Source organism: Rhodotorula paludigena (genome assembly GCF_050403205.1).
Source record: "Rhodotorula paludigena JCM10292 DNA, Rt_paludigena_JCM10292v1_ctg5, whole genome shotgun sequence".
Classification (NCBI taxonomy): Eukaryota; Fungi; Basidiomycota; class Microbotryomycetes; order Sporidiobolales; family Sporidiobolaceae; genus Rhodotorula; species Rhodotorula paludigena.
The window spans coordinates 389,711-406,691 of record NW_027481453.1 but is presented as its reverse complement, the minus strand read 5'-3'; the positions used below and the strand labels follow the sequence as shown (position 1 = coordinate 406,691).

The window sequence follows — 16,981 nt, the reverse complement described above, 5'->3', positions numbered from 1 at the left end:
GACTTCCTCCTCGATCCATGGGGCGGTGGCACCTGGACCGTGCCGCGGCACCCAATGGTCTACCGCCAAAGTCGTCCGGCCAAAGCCGCCATCCACGTCCAACACCTGTCGCTCAGTATCGAGTACTGTAACGACGGCGAGGAGCTTGCCGAGGTTATTGAGGACTACGCCGGGTCCGCCGCTCTCAATGAGGACGGTGAATGGAGCGACGGAGGCGCGTGGTTCGTCGAGCAGGAAAACCTCGCAGATTTCTGGGATCCTTGTGGCAACGGCGTCTCAGCCGTCAACCTTCTAGCATACCCCGCCTTGCGCACCCTCACGATTTGCGACACGCACAGACTACTCAATCCTTGTGAGGTGCTCAAACTTGTTGTGGACGGCTGCTTCCCTGACCTTGAAGAAGTTGTATTTGACGGAAACCCGGCCTTGTATAGAGGTGGCGAGAATTTGGCCGCCTGGGGCAAGCTGCTTGCCCAGGCAACAGCGCGCAGGGTGGCCGTCGGTTATTGGTGCTCCACCTTGGGTGTTATCACTCCGTTGCTATGACAAACACCGGCTCCCCGAGTCTACTAGTGTCCGAGAATCCCACGCGGGCGGTACGGCTCCGAGATGGCCTTGATCTCGTCCTCCGAGAGCTTGAGGTGCGTCGCAGCGACCGCCTCGCGGAGGGCCTCGACGCGGGTAGACTGCAAGGCTGAAGCAGCTCAGCTGCTGCTCTGCGGAGGAGAAAGCAATGCACGCACGCCAACAATGGGGGCCGTGACGGTCTTGTTTGACATGACCCACGCGAGCGCAACTTGCGCCATCGAGACGCCACGGTCCTTGGCAATCTTCTCGACCCTGTAGGGAGTTGGAGAGAGTCAGCCTTCGGCCGGATTCTGTACACGGAAGGTGCCCGCAGAGGTAGAGAGAAGGTGAACAGCAAAAAGCAGGGGAAGAAGCTGGTCGAGAAGGAGGAAACAATGAACACACGCCTCGTTGATGCTCCTGAGCATGTCCTCCTCGTGCTTGTTCCCGAGGCCCACAAACTTGGCCAAGTTGGGGTCGCTCTTGGCCCGCTCGGTCGTGTCCTGGTCCCGCCACGGTCGGGTCAAGTAGCCTCGTGCGAGAGGACTCCAGGGGATCACGCCGGCGCCGAAAAGCTCGCAGGTCGGGAACATCTCCCGCTCCTCTTCGCGGTAGACTGCGGCGTAGAAGTCTTGCATCGAAATGAACGGGGTGAGCTGGAAAGGGGTTGGAGCCAACGAGTCAACGCGGTTGACTCGCAGCCTCGCGAGACATGCAGCCGTACCTTGTTCTCGCGCGCGTACGACTGCATGGCGTGGAACTGGTACGCATAGCACGACGACATGCCGATGTAGCGGACCTTGCCCGACTTGACAACGTCGTGCAGCGCGACCATGAGCTCCTCCATGCACGTGTCGGCCGGGTAGCGGTGGACCTGAAGGACGTCGATGTAGTCGAGGCCAAGGCGCTCGAGGCTCTGGTCGACCGAGTCAAAGATGTGCTTGCGCGAGAGGCCGTAGCGGTTGACATAGCCGGACGCGATCGGGTCCTTGATCTTGGACGGGTGCGTGTGCGGGTCGTCGGCGACGACCATGGCGAGCTTGGTGAGAATGACGAGGTTCTCGCGCGGGATCGAGTACTTCTTGATTGCCTCGCCGACGAGACGCTCGCTGTCGCCGTTCGAGTAGACGTTGGCCGTGTCCCAGGTGTTGATGCCGAGCTCGTAGGCCGTCTTGAAGTGCTCGAGAGCCTCGTCACCCTCAAGAACCCAGTTGGCCCAGCCTGTGCAGCCGCAGCGTCAGCCTCAATTTCGTGAAGGAGAAGACAGAAAAGAGCACACCCTTGTTGCCGTACGACATGCTGCAGGCAGGAGCCGCGGCATCAGCTTTGTCGCAAGATTGCGATAGGAATGTGTGCGCACCAGCCAAGGATGACCTGTACATAGCGAGAGCACTCGTGTCAGCGGCAGCAGTCTGGGAGGGGATGGCAGCGAGGGCGAGTGCTTCGGGCACGAGGTGGAGCGGCAACGGGAGGAGAGCGACGACGGACCTTGGAGACACGCAAGGCGCTGTTGCCGAGGCGCGGGTACTCGGTGATCTTCTGCTCGAGGTCGCTCATGCTGCTTTGAGGAGAAGGAAGCGAGGGAAGAGTCGAAAGGCTCGGGTGCGTCAAGGCGGAGCAAGGTGGAGGCGGCGTCACGTCGCTTTCTGCCGGGCAGGACCTGCGATTGCACGAGCGCACGTTCGTCGAGCTAGTGCTTGGTTCGAACCTCGAGAAGCAGCAAGCGGAAGACTGTACTTCCTCGCTCTCATCTCGGACATGGCTCTGCCGACAGCCAAACCATGGCATTCTCCTTCGCCTTCGTGAGTGCTGCAGGGCTGCACAGAACGAGCTCGTAGGTGCTTATCAGGCCCTCACGCAGGACATCGACGCGGCAGAGCTCGACAACGAGCTCGCCGACTCGACCGCCTCGCTCGAGCAGCTCGACCTCGCCGAGGACGCCGCGCCGGCAGCTTCTACGAGTGCCGTGCCGCACCGAGAAGTGCCGCTCGACACCCTCGTGCGCATCTCCTTCCTGCCGGGCGTGGTGCGGGCAAGCTAACGCGTTTCCCTGCATTTTGGCCATCAGCTCGCGACACTCCCGCCGCTTCTCTCGTACACGCCCGTGACCGTCCCGCTCTCTCCGGACGAGGCGAGCAAGTCCCGCCGCGCCACCCTCCTCCGCCGGGACCTGTTTGACGCGCGTTTCCAGGTCCTCAACCAGGACGAGGACCTCTCGACTGATGAAGCTGCGTCCAGCGGCAAGGGCAAGCAAAAGGAGGAGGTCTTTGTCGACGAGCAGTCCGACTTGGTCAAGGGCGTCTACGAGGGCGGCCTCAAGACCTGGGAGTGCAGCCTCGACCTCGTCGACTGCCTCGACCAACGCGGCTACGCTGTCGACACCGACTTGACGACCGAGCGCGTGCGCGGGAGGGGCGTGCTCGAGGCGAGTCCGCTTCTGTGACCAGTCCTGAGGCGTACGGAGCTGACGCGTCGGTCCGGCAGGTTGGGTGCGGCACGGCAGTCCCGTCTTGCGCGCTCTTTGCGCGTCTGCTCAATGAGATCCGCCGCTCTCCCACCGAGCCTGGCTCGGCGCCACCGAGCAAGACGCGGATACACTTGCAGGATTACAACAAGCAGGGTTCGTCCTTCTATGTGCAGTCTGCGCCTCCTGTCTCGCCCAGCTCACAATGCTCTCGATACCTGCAGTCCTCAGCCTCATCACCCTTCCGAACCTTCTCCTCACCTACGCGCAGCACCTTGCGACCCCGACTTCGGCGCCCGATGCCGACGAAGAGCCCGCGTCGAGTGACCCGCTCCCGGGCGAGCTCGAGGTGACGCCCGAGTTCCTCGAGTCGTTCGAGACTCTCCTGCGCGACGAGAACATCGAGCTGCGCTTCTTCGAGGGCGACTGGAGCGGGATGGATGCGACCGTGCGGGGCAGCGACGGGCCGTACGACCTCGTCCTCACGAGCGAGACGGTCTACTCGATCCCGTCGCTCGAGCCGCTGCTCGACCTGCTCGAGGCGGCGACGGCGCGGCCCGACGGGCTGTGCCTCGTCGCGTGTAAGCGCATCTACTTCGGCGTCGGCGGCGGCGAGCTCGAGTTCCGCCGCCGCGTCGAGGAGCGCGGAGGCGAGGTCGAGACGGTGTGGGGTGCGGGACAAGGGAAGGGAAAGAGCGTGGGCGTTGGGAGGACGGTGATGAGGGCGCAGTGGCGGAAATGAGCAAGGCAGGCGGCGGTTCAGGCGTGGGTGAACTTGATCAGGTGCTCGTCGAATGCCGAGATCACCTGCGTGAGGTGCTTGCGCGAGAGCTGCGCGCGGAAGCGGATCTCGTCGAGATGGTACCGCCCGTCGAGCATGCGGACGATCCTGCGCGAAGCTAGCCTGTCAGCCCGGCACAGTCCGGTGTAAGGAAGGGGCGTTGTCGTGCGCACCGCTCAAACTTCTCCGCTAGCGCTTGGTCCTTGTCCCGGACAATCTCGCTCAACCACCTACGTTCCAGCATCGTCGGTCGCCCCGGCTCGACGATGACCGTCGGCGCGACAGATGTCTCGTCGAGCCGTTCCGAGTGGGACGAGTACGTCGCAGTCGAGTAGCCCTTGCGCCGCCCCGTTCCGCTGCCAGACTGTGAGCCGCCTCCGCCTCGCACGCGTGGCGGGAACCGTGCGCTCATGGTCGCGCTCCGTGCGCTGGTCGACAGCGGCGAGTCGCGCGGCGACCCGCTCATGCCAAAGTCTCCCTGACTTCCCTGCCTCGACCTCCGGCCGCTCGCAGCATCGGCGCCCGAGTCGCTCCCTCCTGCGCTTAAGTGGCTGAGGAAGCTGTGCTCGCTCGCGCTCGTGCTCAGGTTGCTCGCGTCGATGCCGCCGCCGGACGTCGTCGTTGCGAGCGAGATGCCGCTCTGCAGCCCGGTCCAGTTCTGCAGCGTCGCGCGCTTGACGGCTTCGGACGCGACGACGCGGAGGTAGGTGCGCTGCTTGACGACGAGGTCGTGCCGGAGGAGCCAGACGAGCGCGTTGAGGTAGACGCTGCGCGGCGCGTCGGGAGGGATCATGGCTGCGAAGTTCTCGGCAGTTGCGAATTGGGAGAGGAAGGCGGGAAGAGGCGGGACAGTCGGGAAGGCAGAAGCGAAAGAGGCGGTCAAGGCGGGAAGGCTGTTTGAGGTGCAGTCAGCAGCGGCGCCACTAGCTGCATAAAGCCACGGAATCGACGTACCTGGCTGGCTTGTAGGCAGACGTAATGGCATACGAGCCCTTGAGAGAGATAAGGTCGATCACTCGGGCCTTCTTCCAGTGCACGAGGTGGTCGACGACATCCTCGAGAACATGCCCCTCAGGGTCGAGGTCGAGCAGCGTGACATACTCGGCAAAGCTGAGCGTCGGCCGGCAGATCTCAAGCAGGCGCCACAGCAGCGTACCCTCGAGCACGTCGCGCTGCAGGACTCGCGCGTCCTCGAGCAGGAGGAGCGTCTCCCACGGCTGGAAGTGCACGGGCGGGCGCCGGCGCATGCGCGAGAAGAGCGGCGGCGGGCGCGACTTGACGTACGGCTGCCCACCCGGGGACATGCTGCGATCTCGCCGCCCGGCCGGGCTCGCGTCGTGGCCCGGCTGGTCCGAGAGGAGGAACTTGTCGCGCTCGCGCAGCTCGATCTCGTCCTCGACGGGGAGCTCGCCGCGGAGCAGGACCTGGACGGGCAGTGGCCCCAGATGCACCTCGGCGAGCTGATCTGCCTTAAGCGACGTGTAGAGCTGGCTCAGAGCGCCGGCGAGAACGGATCGGGCTGGAAGAGTGTGCAAGAACTCCTCGTACGATTCGTCTGCCCAATACCGAACTCTTCAGCAAGACCGAATGCAGGAAGTGAACGTGACGAGACTGACCCTTGTCGACGGCGCCCTCTTTCGCGCGGCGCAGTTTGGCGGCCTCTTTGCCGAGCCAGAGGTCCCGCTTTTCCAGCGCCTTGATGTTGGCCGTGACGGGCAAGATCACGTCCTTGTAGAACCCCTCAAGGTGACTGCTGAGATGACTGTCGGGCGGCGTGTCGATGACGCACAGGAAGTTGAACGAGACGAGGCGGTTCGAGGTGCCCAGCGAGTTTTGCGAGTGCTGCGACGATGCGAACGACGAGCCGGGATGCAGTGTCGAGGCTGACGAATGACTCTGCGCCATGTTGTCGGTGCGTGACGGTGATGGAGATCCCTCGTCCCGGTCGTCGACGAGTAGTGGTCGAGGCGGCGCGGAAGGGGCGCGGCTGGTCGGCGGCCCAATAGTGCGGTCACGCTCCACCGACGGGATCCCTGCTCCGGGCTCGATAGATATCGACTCTGTATCGGTGTAGCGCGGCCGGCGACTCCTTCCGCGGTACTCCTCGTCTTCGCCGTCGCCTCCCTCGCTCTCGGGGTCTTCCGCGCCCTCCTCGCTGTCCTCTTTGATCTCGCCTGGCCGTTCCCGCGGTCCCTCGTCATCTCCGAGCCATACGGGATGCCCGACAAAGGACAAGCCGTCCACGACGAGCTCGAACGGCTGGTCGCACAGCTCGCGACTGGGGCTGAGGAGGGACGCGAGGACGTTGTCGGGGAAGCCGAGGTACTGCTTCGCGTCGGTGCCTGGGCGCCCGTCCTCGTCTTCGTCGTCTGAAGAGCTGCTGGTGTCGCTCTCGCTGCTCGACGAGGCGTACGAGTGGTAGAGGGCGCGCTGTCGCCGTGCCGAGGGGTAGACGGGTTTCCAGGTGCGCGGGACGGGGCGCGGGGCGGGCGGGTAGCTGTAGACGAGTTGTGCGCCCAGACTCGACTTTGCGACGAGCACGACGGCCAGCAGCGACGCCATGGACGCAGTCGAGCGGCGAGGACGAGGGCAACCCCCACCTTCGCCCTCTCGCCAGCTCGTCGCTCTCTGCTAGACTCTGCTGCGGTGACAGCTTGCGCTCGGAGACTGCATACCATGGCTCCTGCGAAAGAGCACGTCGTCGTCCTCGGCGCTGGTCCGCTCTCTTCCGCTTTCATCAGTTCGTTCACCTCCAGGCTGAAGACCGCAACCGTGCAGGCGTTGTGGGACTCTCGACCGCCATCAGGCTGCTTCAGGCAGGCTATGCTGTCGATATCGTCGCACGGGACCATCCGGGAGACGAGCTGACTGTCGCCTTCACCTCGCCCTGGGCTGCGAGTCTCCCTTGTCTCGTCCTCTACCGCTTCCTGTGCTGATAAAACCGCATGGTCAGGCTGCGCATCATGTCAGCGTCGCTACGGGCGCCGATATGCGCCTGCATGGTGCGCCCGGCTCTCGCTGCTCAGGCTCCTTCGCACTTTCCGCTGACCCCTATCGGTGTCGGTGCAGTCTTTGACGCACGCACATTCAAAGTCATGTCGGACATGATTCGAAACGAGAACGACGTGCCGATGTTCTTCACGCCGCAGCTTGAGTACCGCGAACAGGTACGGAGGCTTGCGAATTGCAGCTTGTGTCCGTCATGACCCGCTCACGATAGACAACCCATTGCGTGCCGACAGCCGCGAGCGACAGGTGCAGAAGATGAGCTGAGCCAGCTGAGTCTGATGTCGCGCTATCATCCTGACGTGCGCTGCGTTTCCCCAACTCTAAGAGGCCCAGCTCATCCAGTCATCCCACAGTTCCGCTGGCTCGAGCCGCACGAGCTGCCTGAAGGAATCCAGCACGGTGCATCATTCACCGCCATTCTGATCGACACGCCGCACTACCTCCCCTGGCTCGTTCAACGTTTCACGGAGCTGGGCGGCCGACTACACCGCTGCGGCACGCTCAACTCGCTACGTGACGCACTCGCAGTGCATCCGTCTCTTCTGAATGTACAACTCCTCGTCAACTGCACAGGCCTGGGCGCAAAGGCGCTCGTGCCTGACGACAAGGTGTTCCCGACTCGTGGACAGCTTGTCATCGTTTGTGCTCCATGGGTCAAGAAAGGCGTGACCCGCCTCGGTCCGAACGGCGTGTACGACTATGTGATCCCGCGGCCAAAGAGCGGGACGGTGGTACTCGGAGGATGCGCCGAGCGGAATAGCTGGTGCGTCGCATCTTTGGCTCCTTCGCCCATGTGCTGAAGCTGATTCGTCTCGCAGGGACCCTAAACCTCGACCGGAGCTTGCGCGCCGGATCAAAGAGCGCTGTTTGGCAATGATGCCGGAACTGCTGCCGCCAGAGAAGCGTGCCGGGACCATCGATGACCTCGACGTGGTCGGGGATGCTGTCGGCTTGCGCCCGACACGAGAGGGCGGTGTCCGCCTTGAGGTGGACTATACAGGTGCACACTCCATGCCGGACTGACTGTAGTTTGCGAGACTGACCCGCATGCACTGCACACAGCGATCCCCGGCGTTCCAGTTGTTCATAACTATGGCCGTGTGTCCTCCCTGTCTCCTTCCAGGCTCTAGGCACTGACGTTTGGTGTTCAGACGGAGGTTATGGGTATCAGTCGAGCTGGGGTAGCGCAGAGGCGGCAGTAGAGCTGGTCGAGGAGGCCTTGTCGTCCGCGAAGAGCAAGTTGTAAAGCGATAGACCTTTTCCGCTCCACCGTGTAGCATTCGCTGCCAGATTATTGCTTCATGTGCTCCCAGCGAGCTTCTGCCTTGCCTGATTTGCCGACTTGGACTTGCCCCCACTTGATCACCGACATCTCTTCCGCTCTTGTTGGTCACCACTGCGCCGTGCATGGCGTCTCCTAGCTACGTGCCCTACACGCCTCAGCGCAGCGCCTCGAGCATTTCTGCGCTGCAGCTACCCGGCTCGAGCGCGGTGTCGCCTCCTCCACATGGCCCGTCGCCCCTCGGCGGCACGACCCCATCGCGCACCTCGAGCGGGATCGTGCGCCCTGCGAGCCGCACGCTTGGATCAGACAGCGCTGGGCAGGGCCTGCGCGCGCCGCAGCCGACGCGCCCGGCGCAGCTGAGGGGCTTGTCCGGTGCACCGGGGTCAGGCGCAGCAGGAGGACAGGGCGCATTCGCGGCAAGACAGCATGCTACACCTCCTCCAGGCCCGACGAGTCCCCTGGGAAGCACACCCGCGTCACCGCCTCCGCCGGGGACGAGCGCGCGCCCGACTCCTCCGCCCTCGACGTTCCCCTTCTCGAGCGTCTCGGCGAGCCAGTCGCCCTTCTCGCCCGGGACGCCCGAGCGCGCTCGCTCGCCCGAGAAGGGCCCCGTCGCGCAGCTGCAGCTGCAGCACGCCGCTGGAGATGCGGGAGCACGGGGAGGTCGGGCCCGCTCGCCGAGGCGGATGCCGTACCAGGCGGGCTTCCAGCCGCAGGGCGTCCGGCGGGACCGCAGCGACGAGTTTGCGGCGCAGAGGGGGAAGTGCAGCGAAGCGCGGAAGCTGGACGAGGGGAGGCTCGCTCGTCGGCTCGAGAAGGTGCGCCCGATCGTCTCGCTCTTCCACCGTGTCAGATTTACAGTTGCCCTTTGCAGCTCATCGCTCTTCACTTCCCCGCCAAGCCTGAGGTTCCCGCCGCTGTCGCGACACCGAAGAGCTCGCCACTCTACAGCCTGACCTCGTTCAGCGACTCGCTGCGCGGTCGTTCCGCCAAAGAACTGTGGCGAACGGCAGTCGGGAACGTCGACATCGACGTTGAGCGAGGTGCGTACACATCTAGCGTGTGAACAGCGCAACTGTGCTGACTTGTCTACTTGTAGCGGAACAAGCCATCGTCAAGTGGCAGGACGACCACGATGCGACCCACTGCCCCATCTGCACGTGCGTTCCTGACTCCTACATGCTCCTGATTGACTGCCCGCGCGAACCATGCTCACGACTCCAGCTACAGCGCTTCCTTCGGCGTCCGCGCTCGACGTCATCACTGCCGATTATGCGGCCGTGTCGTCTGCTTTCTTCCGCCCACGCCTCTCTCGCAGTATCCCGAACCCACCATTTCCTCGCCAATTGAGGGCGAGGCTCCCACTGCCCCGACAAAGCCGATACGACGAGAACGCTGCTCGACCTTCATCACGTACGAGTACCAGGCGCTGTCGTCCGGCTCGAGCGAGGAGAAGAAGCCTTACGGCGTAGTGGTCGAGATTCCGCCCGTCGAGCAGGACCTGTCAATCGATGCTGTGCTCGGGCCCACGGGTGGCCCCAAGCAGAAGAAGGAGCACGACGAGCGGAAGAAGGTGCGGGTGTGCCGTGACTGCCTCAACACCGTCATGTGCGTTTCGTTCCCCATATGTTCCGACCGTCCGCCGTTGCATGGTGTAGCCGTGCGGAGGGGCTGACGCGCCAAATTCGCAGGCGTCAGCAGCTCAAAACGCTCCCGATCCGAACGCCAACTTGGCTCAAGCTGCACGAGGTGCTCATCCAGCTCGAGAAGGAAATCGACGAGGTTCTGCCCGAGTTTCAGGAGCTCGCTGTCACCCTCTCGTGCGTTCGAGTCTTTCGATGACTTCTTCAGACCGGTCCTGAGTAGCGTTGCCCAACAGCAATCCTGTCGCAACCGCACTGTCCGCCTCTCCTCCGTCTGCCAACCACGCCAAGCAGCTGCGCAAGCGCCTCCTTACCGACCTCGCCTCGTACGACACGATCGCCAAGCGGATCCGCGACCTCCCCCTTCCGGAGCACGCGCCGCCGAACGGATCGCAGGACCGCCTACAGCGAGCGCTCGCGTCCCGCGGCGCGCTGTACCTCTCGGAGAAGCTCGGCTTGCTGCGCAGCTTGGGCAACGTCGAGGAGCTGGGCGGGGGCGCCAAGGGGAAGAAGAAAAAGGAGCAGGGCGGTGCGGCCGGGGCGGGGTCGGATGGGAAACAGGGAGGCGAGTACACGGTGCAGAGCCTGGCGAGCCTGCTCGGCAAGGACGACGTGGACAAGGTCACGGAGAAGGTTGGGCCGGAGCTCGAAGCCGCGGCCAAGCTGAATGTCCTGCGCGAGTGCGTCGTTTCTCGGGTCTCACTTGCCCACGAGCCTCCGCTGAAGCTCACACTCGAACACCCATGCAGGCAAGAAGCGCTTGTGAAATCGTACGTCGACGACGCGAATGCGCGTCGGCAGTTCGAGGACGCCGCCGCGCTCGAAGCGAGTCTCGACGAGCTGCGCGCAGAGATTGCCGCCATCAGCGCCACGCTCCCGTAGACATGACGCAACTAGACTATGTCGTTTGACGCGTTCTCTCTAGCGGCGTGCATGCGTGCCGGCTCGAGCGACGTCCAGACGAAGTTGAACGAAGGACACGTGAAGGAGAGCAAAACGACAGGTGCAATGCGGCGCGGCCGGCTACTGTACAGCCCCGAAGATTCTCGAAATCTCGTCCTCAGAAGTCCATCTTACCCTCGAAAGCGCTGGCCGGCAGCGACTGCGTCCTTGTCCACCCCCTGCGAATGCCCGCCGTCTTCCGCTCGCCGTTGGGCTGCAGGAACCCCTTCAAAGCGTTTGCCTGGTCATCACCCTCGTCCTCGACGTCAGTCGCATCCATCTCGATCTCATCGCCGTCCATCGCAGCCGCCGCAAAGCCCGCGTCGTCGTCGTCGAGCGCGCGCTTGCGCAGCGCCTGCGTGATGGTCCTCGTCGTCGAGTGCGACTGCTGCGAGTCCTCGCCTCCTGCCGCCGCGGCCGCGTCGAGGTAGCCAAAGTTGAGCTTGCTGCGCGACGGGCCGAACGCCTCGTCGAGGTCAAACCCGTCGCCTCCGTCTCCCGCAGCGTCGCCAGCGCCGAACGACCCGTGCATGCCCGCCGCGGAGCCGAAACCGCTGTCTCCGCCCGCGAGGCTCGCCGAGCGCTCGAATGCGCCGCCGGAGCGCACTGAGCTCGCGTCATCGTTCGTGCTCGTCTCCCACATGGGGCGCAGCTCGTCGCGGCGCTTGCCGTCTGTCACGCCATAGACATGTTCGAGGACCTCGAGACCCGAGCGGAAGGTGCCTGCGTCGGACGGGCGCTGCGGCTGGGCGAAGCTGAGGAAGGGCTCAGTGCGGGAGGGGCCGAGAGGGCGGCGGGAAGAGGACGAGGGAGCGGTGCCATGCGCGACAGCTGCGGGCGTGAGAAGCGCGTCAGGACCGCCGCCAATGTAGAACTAAAAGACACTGCAGCGCACCCTGGCGGCTGAATGCTGGCCTGGTGCGGAGCTGCTCGTCGTACGGCGTGTGGACCCGCATCGAACCGCGGACACCGTCTGCGGGCTGCACGGGCGCGATAGCTGGTGCGTAGGCCTTCTTGGTCGGCGAGGGCATGTCTGCGGGAGGCGCGGCGGTCTCCATCGTGGTTGTGCCGCAGCAAAGACGCGTTCGCTGAGGTTGGACGATGAGCGTCGCGTCGAGGCGTAACAGCCGAGGGGCGCGATTCGAGAGGTGCGGGCGATCGAGAGCTACAGCTATGCGCTTGCTGGCAGTTTCAGACCGCGAAGTGTGCGTCTCGCGCGGAGGTTAAGCGGGAAGCAAGCCTCGTGCCGTAGGAGAGCTGACGAGACGACAATGGTAACGTCGGCGCGCTCCTTGCGGACCCCAGATGCACAATGTCCTACAACGGGACTACCAGATTGCTCTCTTCCTCGCTGAATGCAGCGAGAGCTGACTTCGGTGGACTGCGCAGATGGTCGAGACAGTTTCGTTGTGAATCGTCAGTCCTACAGCTTCTCCCCGCCCTTCTTGTTCTTCTGGGCGTGTCTGACGCGCACTGTTGATGTCGAGGGTGAGCACACGAGGAGCCAGGCAAAAGATCGCAAGACGCACAGTCTTTGCGAAGCAACTTTCCGCTCGGCGTCTTGGGAATCGCCTCGATGATCTCGACTTCTGCGAGGTGCTTGTACTTGATCTTGTGCTGCGCGACAAAGTCCTTGACGCTGCTCAGGAGCGCCTGCTCAGCTTCAGGCCCATCCGACTTGATACGCGAAGCGGCGGCCGGGGTGAGCGAGATGTAGGCTGGGACAAGAAGCGAGTCAGCTCTGCTATACTGTCCAGCTACAAACAATGCTCGAGGGTGACGCTCGTGTGCCACGCATGTTTCAAGCCGCAGAAAGAACGCACCCTTGGGCGCCTCCCCCCTCTTCTCGTCCGGAATGCCAATCACGCAGACGTCCTGTACGTCCTCGTGTCCGAGCAGATGACCTTCAAGCTCAGCAGGAGCGACTTGGAAGCCGGACACCTTGATGAGCTCTTTGAGGCGATCGGTGATGAAGAGGAGGCCTTCCTCGTCGAGGTACGCCTCGTCGCCTGTGTGCAGGAATCCGTCGGCGTCGAAGGTTTCCTTTGTCGCCTTTTCGTTCCCGAGGTCTGCCAGCACTGTGTCAGCTTGTTCTCACCCAAGGAGAACGGAGTCAGAGAAGGACGTACAGCCAAGCGCATTCGACGGTCCACGCGACCACAGCTCGCCAATCTTACCCGGCGGCATGTTCTCGCCTTCAGACACGATCTTTGCCCTGCATTTTCAACCGGCGTTAGTTGGTGCTCGCGGACTCGCCTGTTATCGGACAGAACCCGGTATGAGCGGGAGGAAAGGACGACAGAACGCACTCGATGTTGGGGACGAGCAGGCCGGCCGAAGCCCCCGGAAAGACGACAGACGGGTCAAGTAGCGAGATGATAGTCGCCGATTCGGTCATGCCGTACCCCTGTCCGATCGAGATGGACGGGAAGCGCTTGCGGAAGGCCGTTACGGTCTGCAGGGAGGCGGGTGATCAGAAAGCCGTTGAGTGGGACCGCGCGCGGTGTCAAAAGATAGCGCTGGCAGTGCTGGTGTCAAGCTGAACTCACGTCATTGGTCAACGGAGCTGCACCAGCCATTGCCATCTTCACGCTGGACAGATCGAACTCCTTGACGATGTCTTGTTTGACAAGGAGGATGATCTGAGGCGGTACAAGGAAGAGGGTTGAGATGCGAAAGTCCTGGATTGACTGTAGAAAGGCGCGGAAGTCGAAGCGAGGGAGCACGACGATGGGAACATTCTGAAACAGCGAGCCGTGAAGAATGACGATTAGACCGTAGATGTGGTAGCTATGAGGTTATTCTCCGGATGAGTCAGGTTTCTCGTAGAGGCGCTGGGCCTCTGAAGGGAAGGCGCTTTGGGAGAACGCACAAGGGCAGACATGCCATGACCACATCTCCTTGCTCTGTTTTTGCGTCATAGGGCATCAACGGTTTCGTCTGTTGCCAGTGCGCAGCGGCTTGAAGGCTAGGGGTGGGGTGGGCCGGGGCAGGTCAGTCTCTGCGTGCGAGCAAGTTCACGTAGCCTGCACAGTGTCGGAGCGGCGCAGCGGCTCACACATTCGCGATCACAGCGTAGTGCGGGATCATGACGGCCTTCGGCGGGCCAGTCGTGCCCGACGAGAACGACAAGAGTGCGAGTTTTGTCTTGGCTTCTTCTGCGCGGATTGAGACTTTCGGGGGGAGCGGCTTGTCGCGCGAAGCGGCGATTATGTCGTCCAGCGTGGGGAAGCCGGACGAGAGCGACTTGGTGTTGACGAGGTCACGGTCGACGGATTTGCCTGCGTCTAGCGTTCGGTCAGGGCAAGAAGTCTGGAAATCGTGCGGAAGTGCGTACCAGGTGGGCGAAGCAGCACGATCATCTCGGTCGAGAAACCAACCTCCTCGCATGCTTTGACAGCAGTCTCGACCGAGTCGGGGTGAACGAGAACAATCTTGACCGGGTGGTGCGCGTCGACTGCGATGGACGGAAACAGGTCAAAACGGCTCTGCCTCTCTTCTCCCTCTTGTGACAGCATACCTGTCTTGAGCTGGTGTGCAAGCTCGGCAGGTTGGTACGCTGGATTGGCGCACGAGGCAACCGCCCCCTGACGGAAGGCGGCCCAAAGCGATGGACCGTAGTCGACATCGTTCGGCGCGAAGACGACAAGCGTCGTTCCCTCCGTCAGGCCACGCTGGTTGAAAGCCCCCGCAAGCTCGTCGGTCCGTTCGCGCGCCTGCTCATAGGTAAGCGAGCGCGATGAGTGGGCATCGAGGAGCCAGGTACGTCCGGTCGGGTCGGAGCGCTCGAAGGCGGTAGGGTCGTCGGTGTACGGCTGCCGAGGCTCAAACAGGAAATCATAGATCGACAGCGGTTTGTCGGGCAGCGCGACGCTGCGTAGCCTCGAAGTATAGATGCCGGTGTCCCGGTCGAATGGCATCGCGAGGAGAGCGCGCGGACAGAGGAGATGCTCGTGGTGGCTGAACTAGGTGTGCGTCGTGCAAGGCGCCAAACAACGAATATAGGACGCAGCGCGATTGCAGAACGCAGAATACAGGCAGGGTTGGCATGGACACGGGGCAGCAGCCGAACGCGCGGCCATGTGGGGAACCGACGGCAACCCGACGTAGAGGAGCGTCCTCGAGTGCGCGAGGCTCCTGGGTCTCCTTCGACCACTGACAAGCACAGAAATGCTCGCGCGCGCACTGCGGCCCCGCCGCAACTTCTCCACCGCCCGGCCTCGCTGCTCTCCCGAGAACTCGAAGACGGCCGTCGCGCTTCCTCCGACCGTCGCAAACTCGAGTCTGCTCAGGAGCACTCGCGACGATGCTTTGTGGACCCCAGGGCTACTCTGGCGAGACGGCGACCGGGTCGGAGTCGGTCACGCGGCAGAACGTCGAGGCGACCGCGAAATCCAGGAGGTCGACTTGCGCGCAGAGGACGAGGGAGGGCGACCAACCGAGAAGATGAAGTGCGTGCACATTCTTCTTAACATCCCACACCACTGCTGACCTGCCGCGCATTGCAGTGTCTACCAGGCAATCCGCTCCGCCCTTCAGTGCGACGGCAACCCGTTCAGTCCTTCAACTTGCCCTCGCTGACTCGGGCCACCTGCAGCACGGTGCTCGAAAAGGACCACAGCTCTCTCATCTTCGGAGAAGACGTGCGTTGAAAGTATCACATCCCCCAAAAGACTCGCTCACTGACTTAGCGAACATCAGGTCTCGTTCGGCGGCGTCTTTCGCTGCACCATGGGCCTCGCAGACAGCTTCGGGCAAGAGCGTGTTTTCAATACGCCTCTGTGAGTCTACATGTACATGTCCTTACGCCGCAAGCCTGACTCTCCGGCTCCGTAGAACCGAGCAGGGCATTGCAGGATTCGGAATCGGCCTCGCTACGATGGGGCATACCGCAGTGGCAGAGATGCAGTGCGCAAACTCGGCCTCTACGCGTTGTGCATGACTGACAATTGCTCTACCAGGTTTGCCGACTACATTGTTCGTCTGCCCACATGAATCGCAAGTATCGATGTTTTGTGCTGACCAACCGAAATGCAGTTCCCGGCGTTCGATCAGCTTGTGAACGAGTACGTCTATCCGTTCGCATCTCATCGAATGTCCGCTCACTTATAACGTCTACAGAGCGTGAGCCCCAACCGTGCCTTTGTGAACTTCTTCCCTGCCTGATCAGCGCGCTGCAGAGCCAAATACCGCTACCGTTCCGGCGGCATGTTCAACTGCGGTTCTCTTACTATCCGATCCCGTGAGTGCCCTCTGCAGCGCTTCGCCTAGACTCGCCTCTGACTCGTCGCTCTCGCAGCCTGTTCCGCCGTCGGACACGGCGGATTGTACCACTCGCAAAGCCCCGAAGCATACTTTCTGCAAGCGTCCGGACTCAAAGTCGTTGTGCCAAGAAGCCCCATCCAGGCGAAAGGCCTGCTCCTTTGTGCGTTGCCCTCTTCTCGAGCGTTAGCGCCGACCTTCTCAACGCGAGTTCACTCACCGTGTTGCGTCCAACAGCTGCGATCCGCGACCCGAACCCAGTCGTCCGTTCGTTCCGTAGAAAATGGACGCCTTCATTGCTGACACGGTTCCTGAACGCAGCTCTTCCTCGAACCGAAGATCCTGTACCGGTCGGCAGTCGAGCAGGTCCCAACCACCGACTATGAATTGCCCCTTGGCTCTGCCGAAGTCCTCCGCGAGGGCAAAGATCTCACAATCGTCTCGTATGGTCCGCCGTTGTATACAATCGAGACAGCGCTGCACCATCTCAAGCACCCTGGCGAGGAGCTCGACAAGCTCGTCCCGCAAGATCTGCGCAATCTCAGCGTTGAATTGATTGACCTGCGGACTATCGTCCCGTACGACGTGCGTGTCCACTTCCCGCGGCTGCGTGACGACCTGAGTCCGTCTGACCCGCTTTCTTGCGCCGACACAGATCGAAACCGTCGTGAAGAGCGTGTCAAAGACGGGTCGCTGCCTTATCGTGCACGAAGCGCCGCAGATGGGCAGCGTCAGCAGCGAGCTCGCCGCCGAGATCCAGCAGCGCTGCTTCCTGCACCTCGAGGCACCCGTCAAGAGGCTCGCCGGGTGGGATACACCGTTCGGCGTGCGTTTGGCTTTCTCGCTTCGCTCAAGCGGGTTTGAAGCTGACATTTCAGTCGTGCAGCTTGCGTACGAGAAGTTCTACCTTCCCGACCACATCCGCATCGTCCGTCATTTCGCTCTTTCACGGCCAGACATCGACTGACCTTGCGAGTCGCAGCTTGACGGCATCATCGAGACCATGAGGTACTAGGCACAGTGTGAAA

General features: G+C 62.7%; 8 protein-coding genes across 8 annotated transcripts; 4 read left to right on the top strand and 4 right to left on the bottom strand.

Annotated features, from left to right (window-relative positions):
* Positions 1 to 569: 569 nt before the first annotated feature.
* On the bottom strand, positions 570 to 2,124 carry JCM10292_007535 (aldo/keto reductase; the record flags this gene model as incomplete). Its single annotated transcript, XM_076646624.1, has 7 exons — positions 570 to 686; positions 744 to 840; positions 973 to 1,223; positions 1,292 to 1,788; positions 1,847 to 1,866; positions 1,928 to 1,941; positions 2,056 to 2,124. 7 exons carry the CDS (start codon positions 2,122 to 2,124, stop codon positions 570 to 572), a joined length of 1,065 nt encoding a protein of 354 aa, XP_076507866.1.
* Positions 2,125 to 2,348: 224 nt separating this feature from the next.
* Positions 2,349 to 3,773, top strand: HPM1 (protein-histidine N-methyltransferase; the record flags this gene model as incomplete). Its single annotated transcript, XM_076646623.1, has 5 exons — positions 2,349 to 2,369; positions 2,429 to 2,566; positions 2,636 to 2,992; positions 3,052 to 3,187; positions 3,256 to 3,773. 5 exons carry the CDS (start codon positions 2,349 to 2,351, stop codon positions 3,771 to 3,773), a joined length of 1,170 nt encoding a protein of 389 aa, XP_076507865.1.
* A 17-nt stretch (positions 3,774 to 3,790) lies between these two features.
* On the bottom strand, positions 3,791 to 6,374 carry NPR3 (Npr3p; the record flags this gene model as incomplete). Its single annotated transcript, XM_076646622.1, has 4 exons — positions 3,791 to 3,920; positions 3,986 to 4,705; positions 4,767 to 5,367; positions 5,429 to 6,374. 4 exons carry the CDS (start codon positions 6,372 to 6,374, stop codon positions 3,791 to 3,793), a joined length of 2,397 nt encoding a protein of 798 aa, XP_076507864.1.
* Positions 6,375 to 6,488: 114 nt separating this feature from the next.
* On the top strand, positions 6,489 to 8,067 carry JCM10292_007532 (FAD-dependent oxidoreductase; the record flags this gene model as incomplete). Its single annotated transcript, XM_076646621.1, has 9 exons — positions 6,489 to 6,528; positions 6,591 to 6,706; positions 6,766 to 6,814; positions 6,882 to 6,979; positions 7,055 to 7,120; positions 7,175 to 7,584; positions 7,640 to 7,821; positions 7,884 to 7,919; positions 7,973 to 8,067. 9 exons carry the CDS (start codon positions 6,489 to 6,491, stop codon positions 8,065 to 8,067), a joined length of 1,092 nt encoding a protein of 363 aa, XP_076507863.1.
* A 161-nt stretch (positions 8,068 to 8,228) lies between these two features.
* Positions 8,229 to 10,631, top strand: JCM10292_007531 (uncharacterized protein; the record flags this gene model as incomplete). The annotated part of the gene is made up of 7 exons (XM_076646620.1): positions 8,229 to 8,924; positions 8,981 to 9,149; positions 9,206 to 9,266; positions 9,331 to 9,714; positions 9,798 to 9,926; positions 9,986 to 10,429; positions 10,499 to 10,631. 7 exons carry the CDS (start codon positions 8,229 to 8,231, stop codon positions 10,629 to 10,631), a joined length of 2,016 nt encoding a protein of 671 aa, XP_076507862.1.
* A 178-nt stretch (positions 10,632 to 10,809) lies between these two features.
* JCM10292_007530 (uncharacterized protein) lies at positions 10,810 to 11,749 on the bottom strand (the record flags this gene model as incomplete). Its single annotated transcript, XM_076646619.1, has 2 exons — positions 10,810 to 11,522; positions 11,587 to 11,749. The coding sequence occupies 2 exons, from the start codon at positions 11,747 to 11,749 to the stop codon at positions 10,810 to 10,812; spliced, it is 876 nt and encodes a 291-aa protein (XP_076507861.1).
* Positions 11,750 to 12,114: 365 nt separating this feature from the next.
* JCM10292_007529 (acyl--CoA ligase) lies at positions 12,115 to 14,611 on the bottom strand (the record flags this gene model as incomplete). Its single annotated transcript, XM_076646618.1, has 10 exons — positions 12,115 to 12,164; positions 12,221 to 12,409; positions 12,515 to 12,760; positions 12,821 to 12,906; positions 13,001 to 13,146; positions 13,241 to 13,481; positions 13,564 to 13,659; positions 13,750 to 13,972; positions 14,029 to 14,148; positions 14,212 to 14,611. 10 exons carry the CDS (start codon positions 14,609 to 14,611, stop codon positions 12,115 to 12,117), a joined length of 1,797 nt encoding a protein of 598 aa, XP_076507860.1.
* Positions 14,612 to 14,861: 250 nt separating this feature from the next.
* On the top strand, positions 14,862 to 16,968 carry JCM10292_007528 (uncharacterized protein; the record flags this gene model as incomplete). Its single annotated transcript, XM_076646617.1, has 14 exons — positions 14,862 to 15,142; positions 15,200 to 15,229; positions 15,289 to 15,334; positions 15,393 to 15,472; positions 15,528 to 15,599; positions 15,653 to 15,668; positions 15,729 to 15,757; positions 15,872 to 15,933; positions 15,991 to 16,116; positions 16,191 to 16,216; positions 16,275 to 16,538; positions 16,609 to 16,779; positions 16,840 to 16,881; positions 16,936 to 16,968. The coding sequence occupies 14 exons, from the start codon at positions 14,862 to 14,864 to the stop codon at positions 16,966 to 16,968; spliced, it is 1,278 nt and encodes a 425-aa protein (XP_076507859.1).
* Between the last annotated feature and the right edge of the window lie 13 nt (positions 16,969 to 16,981).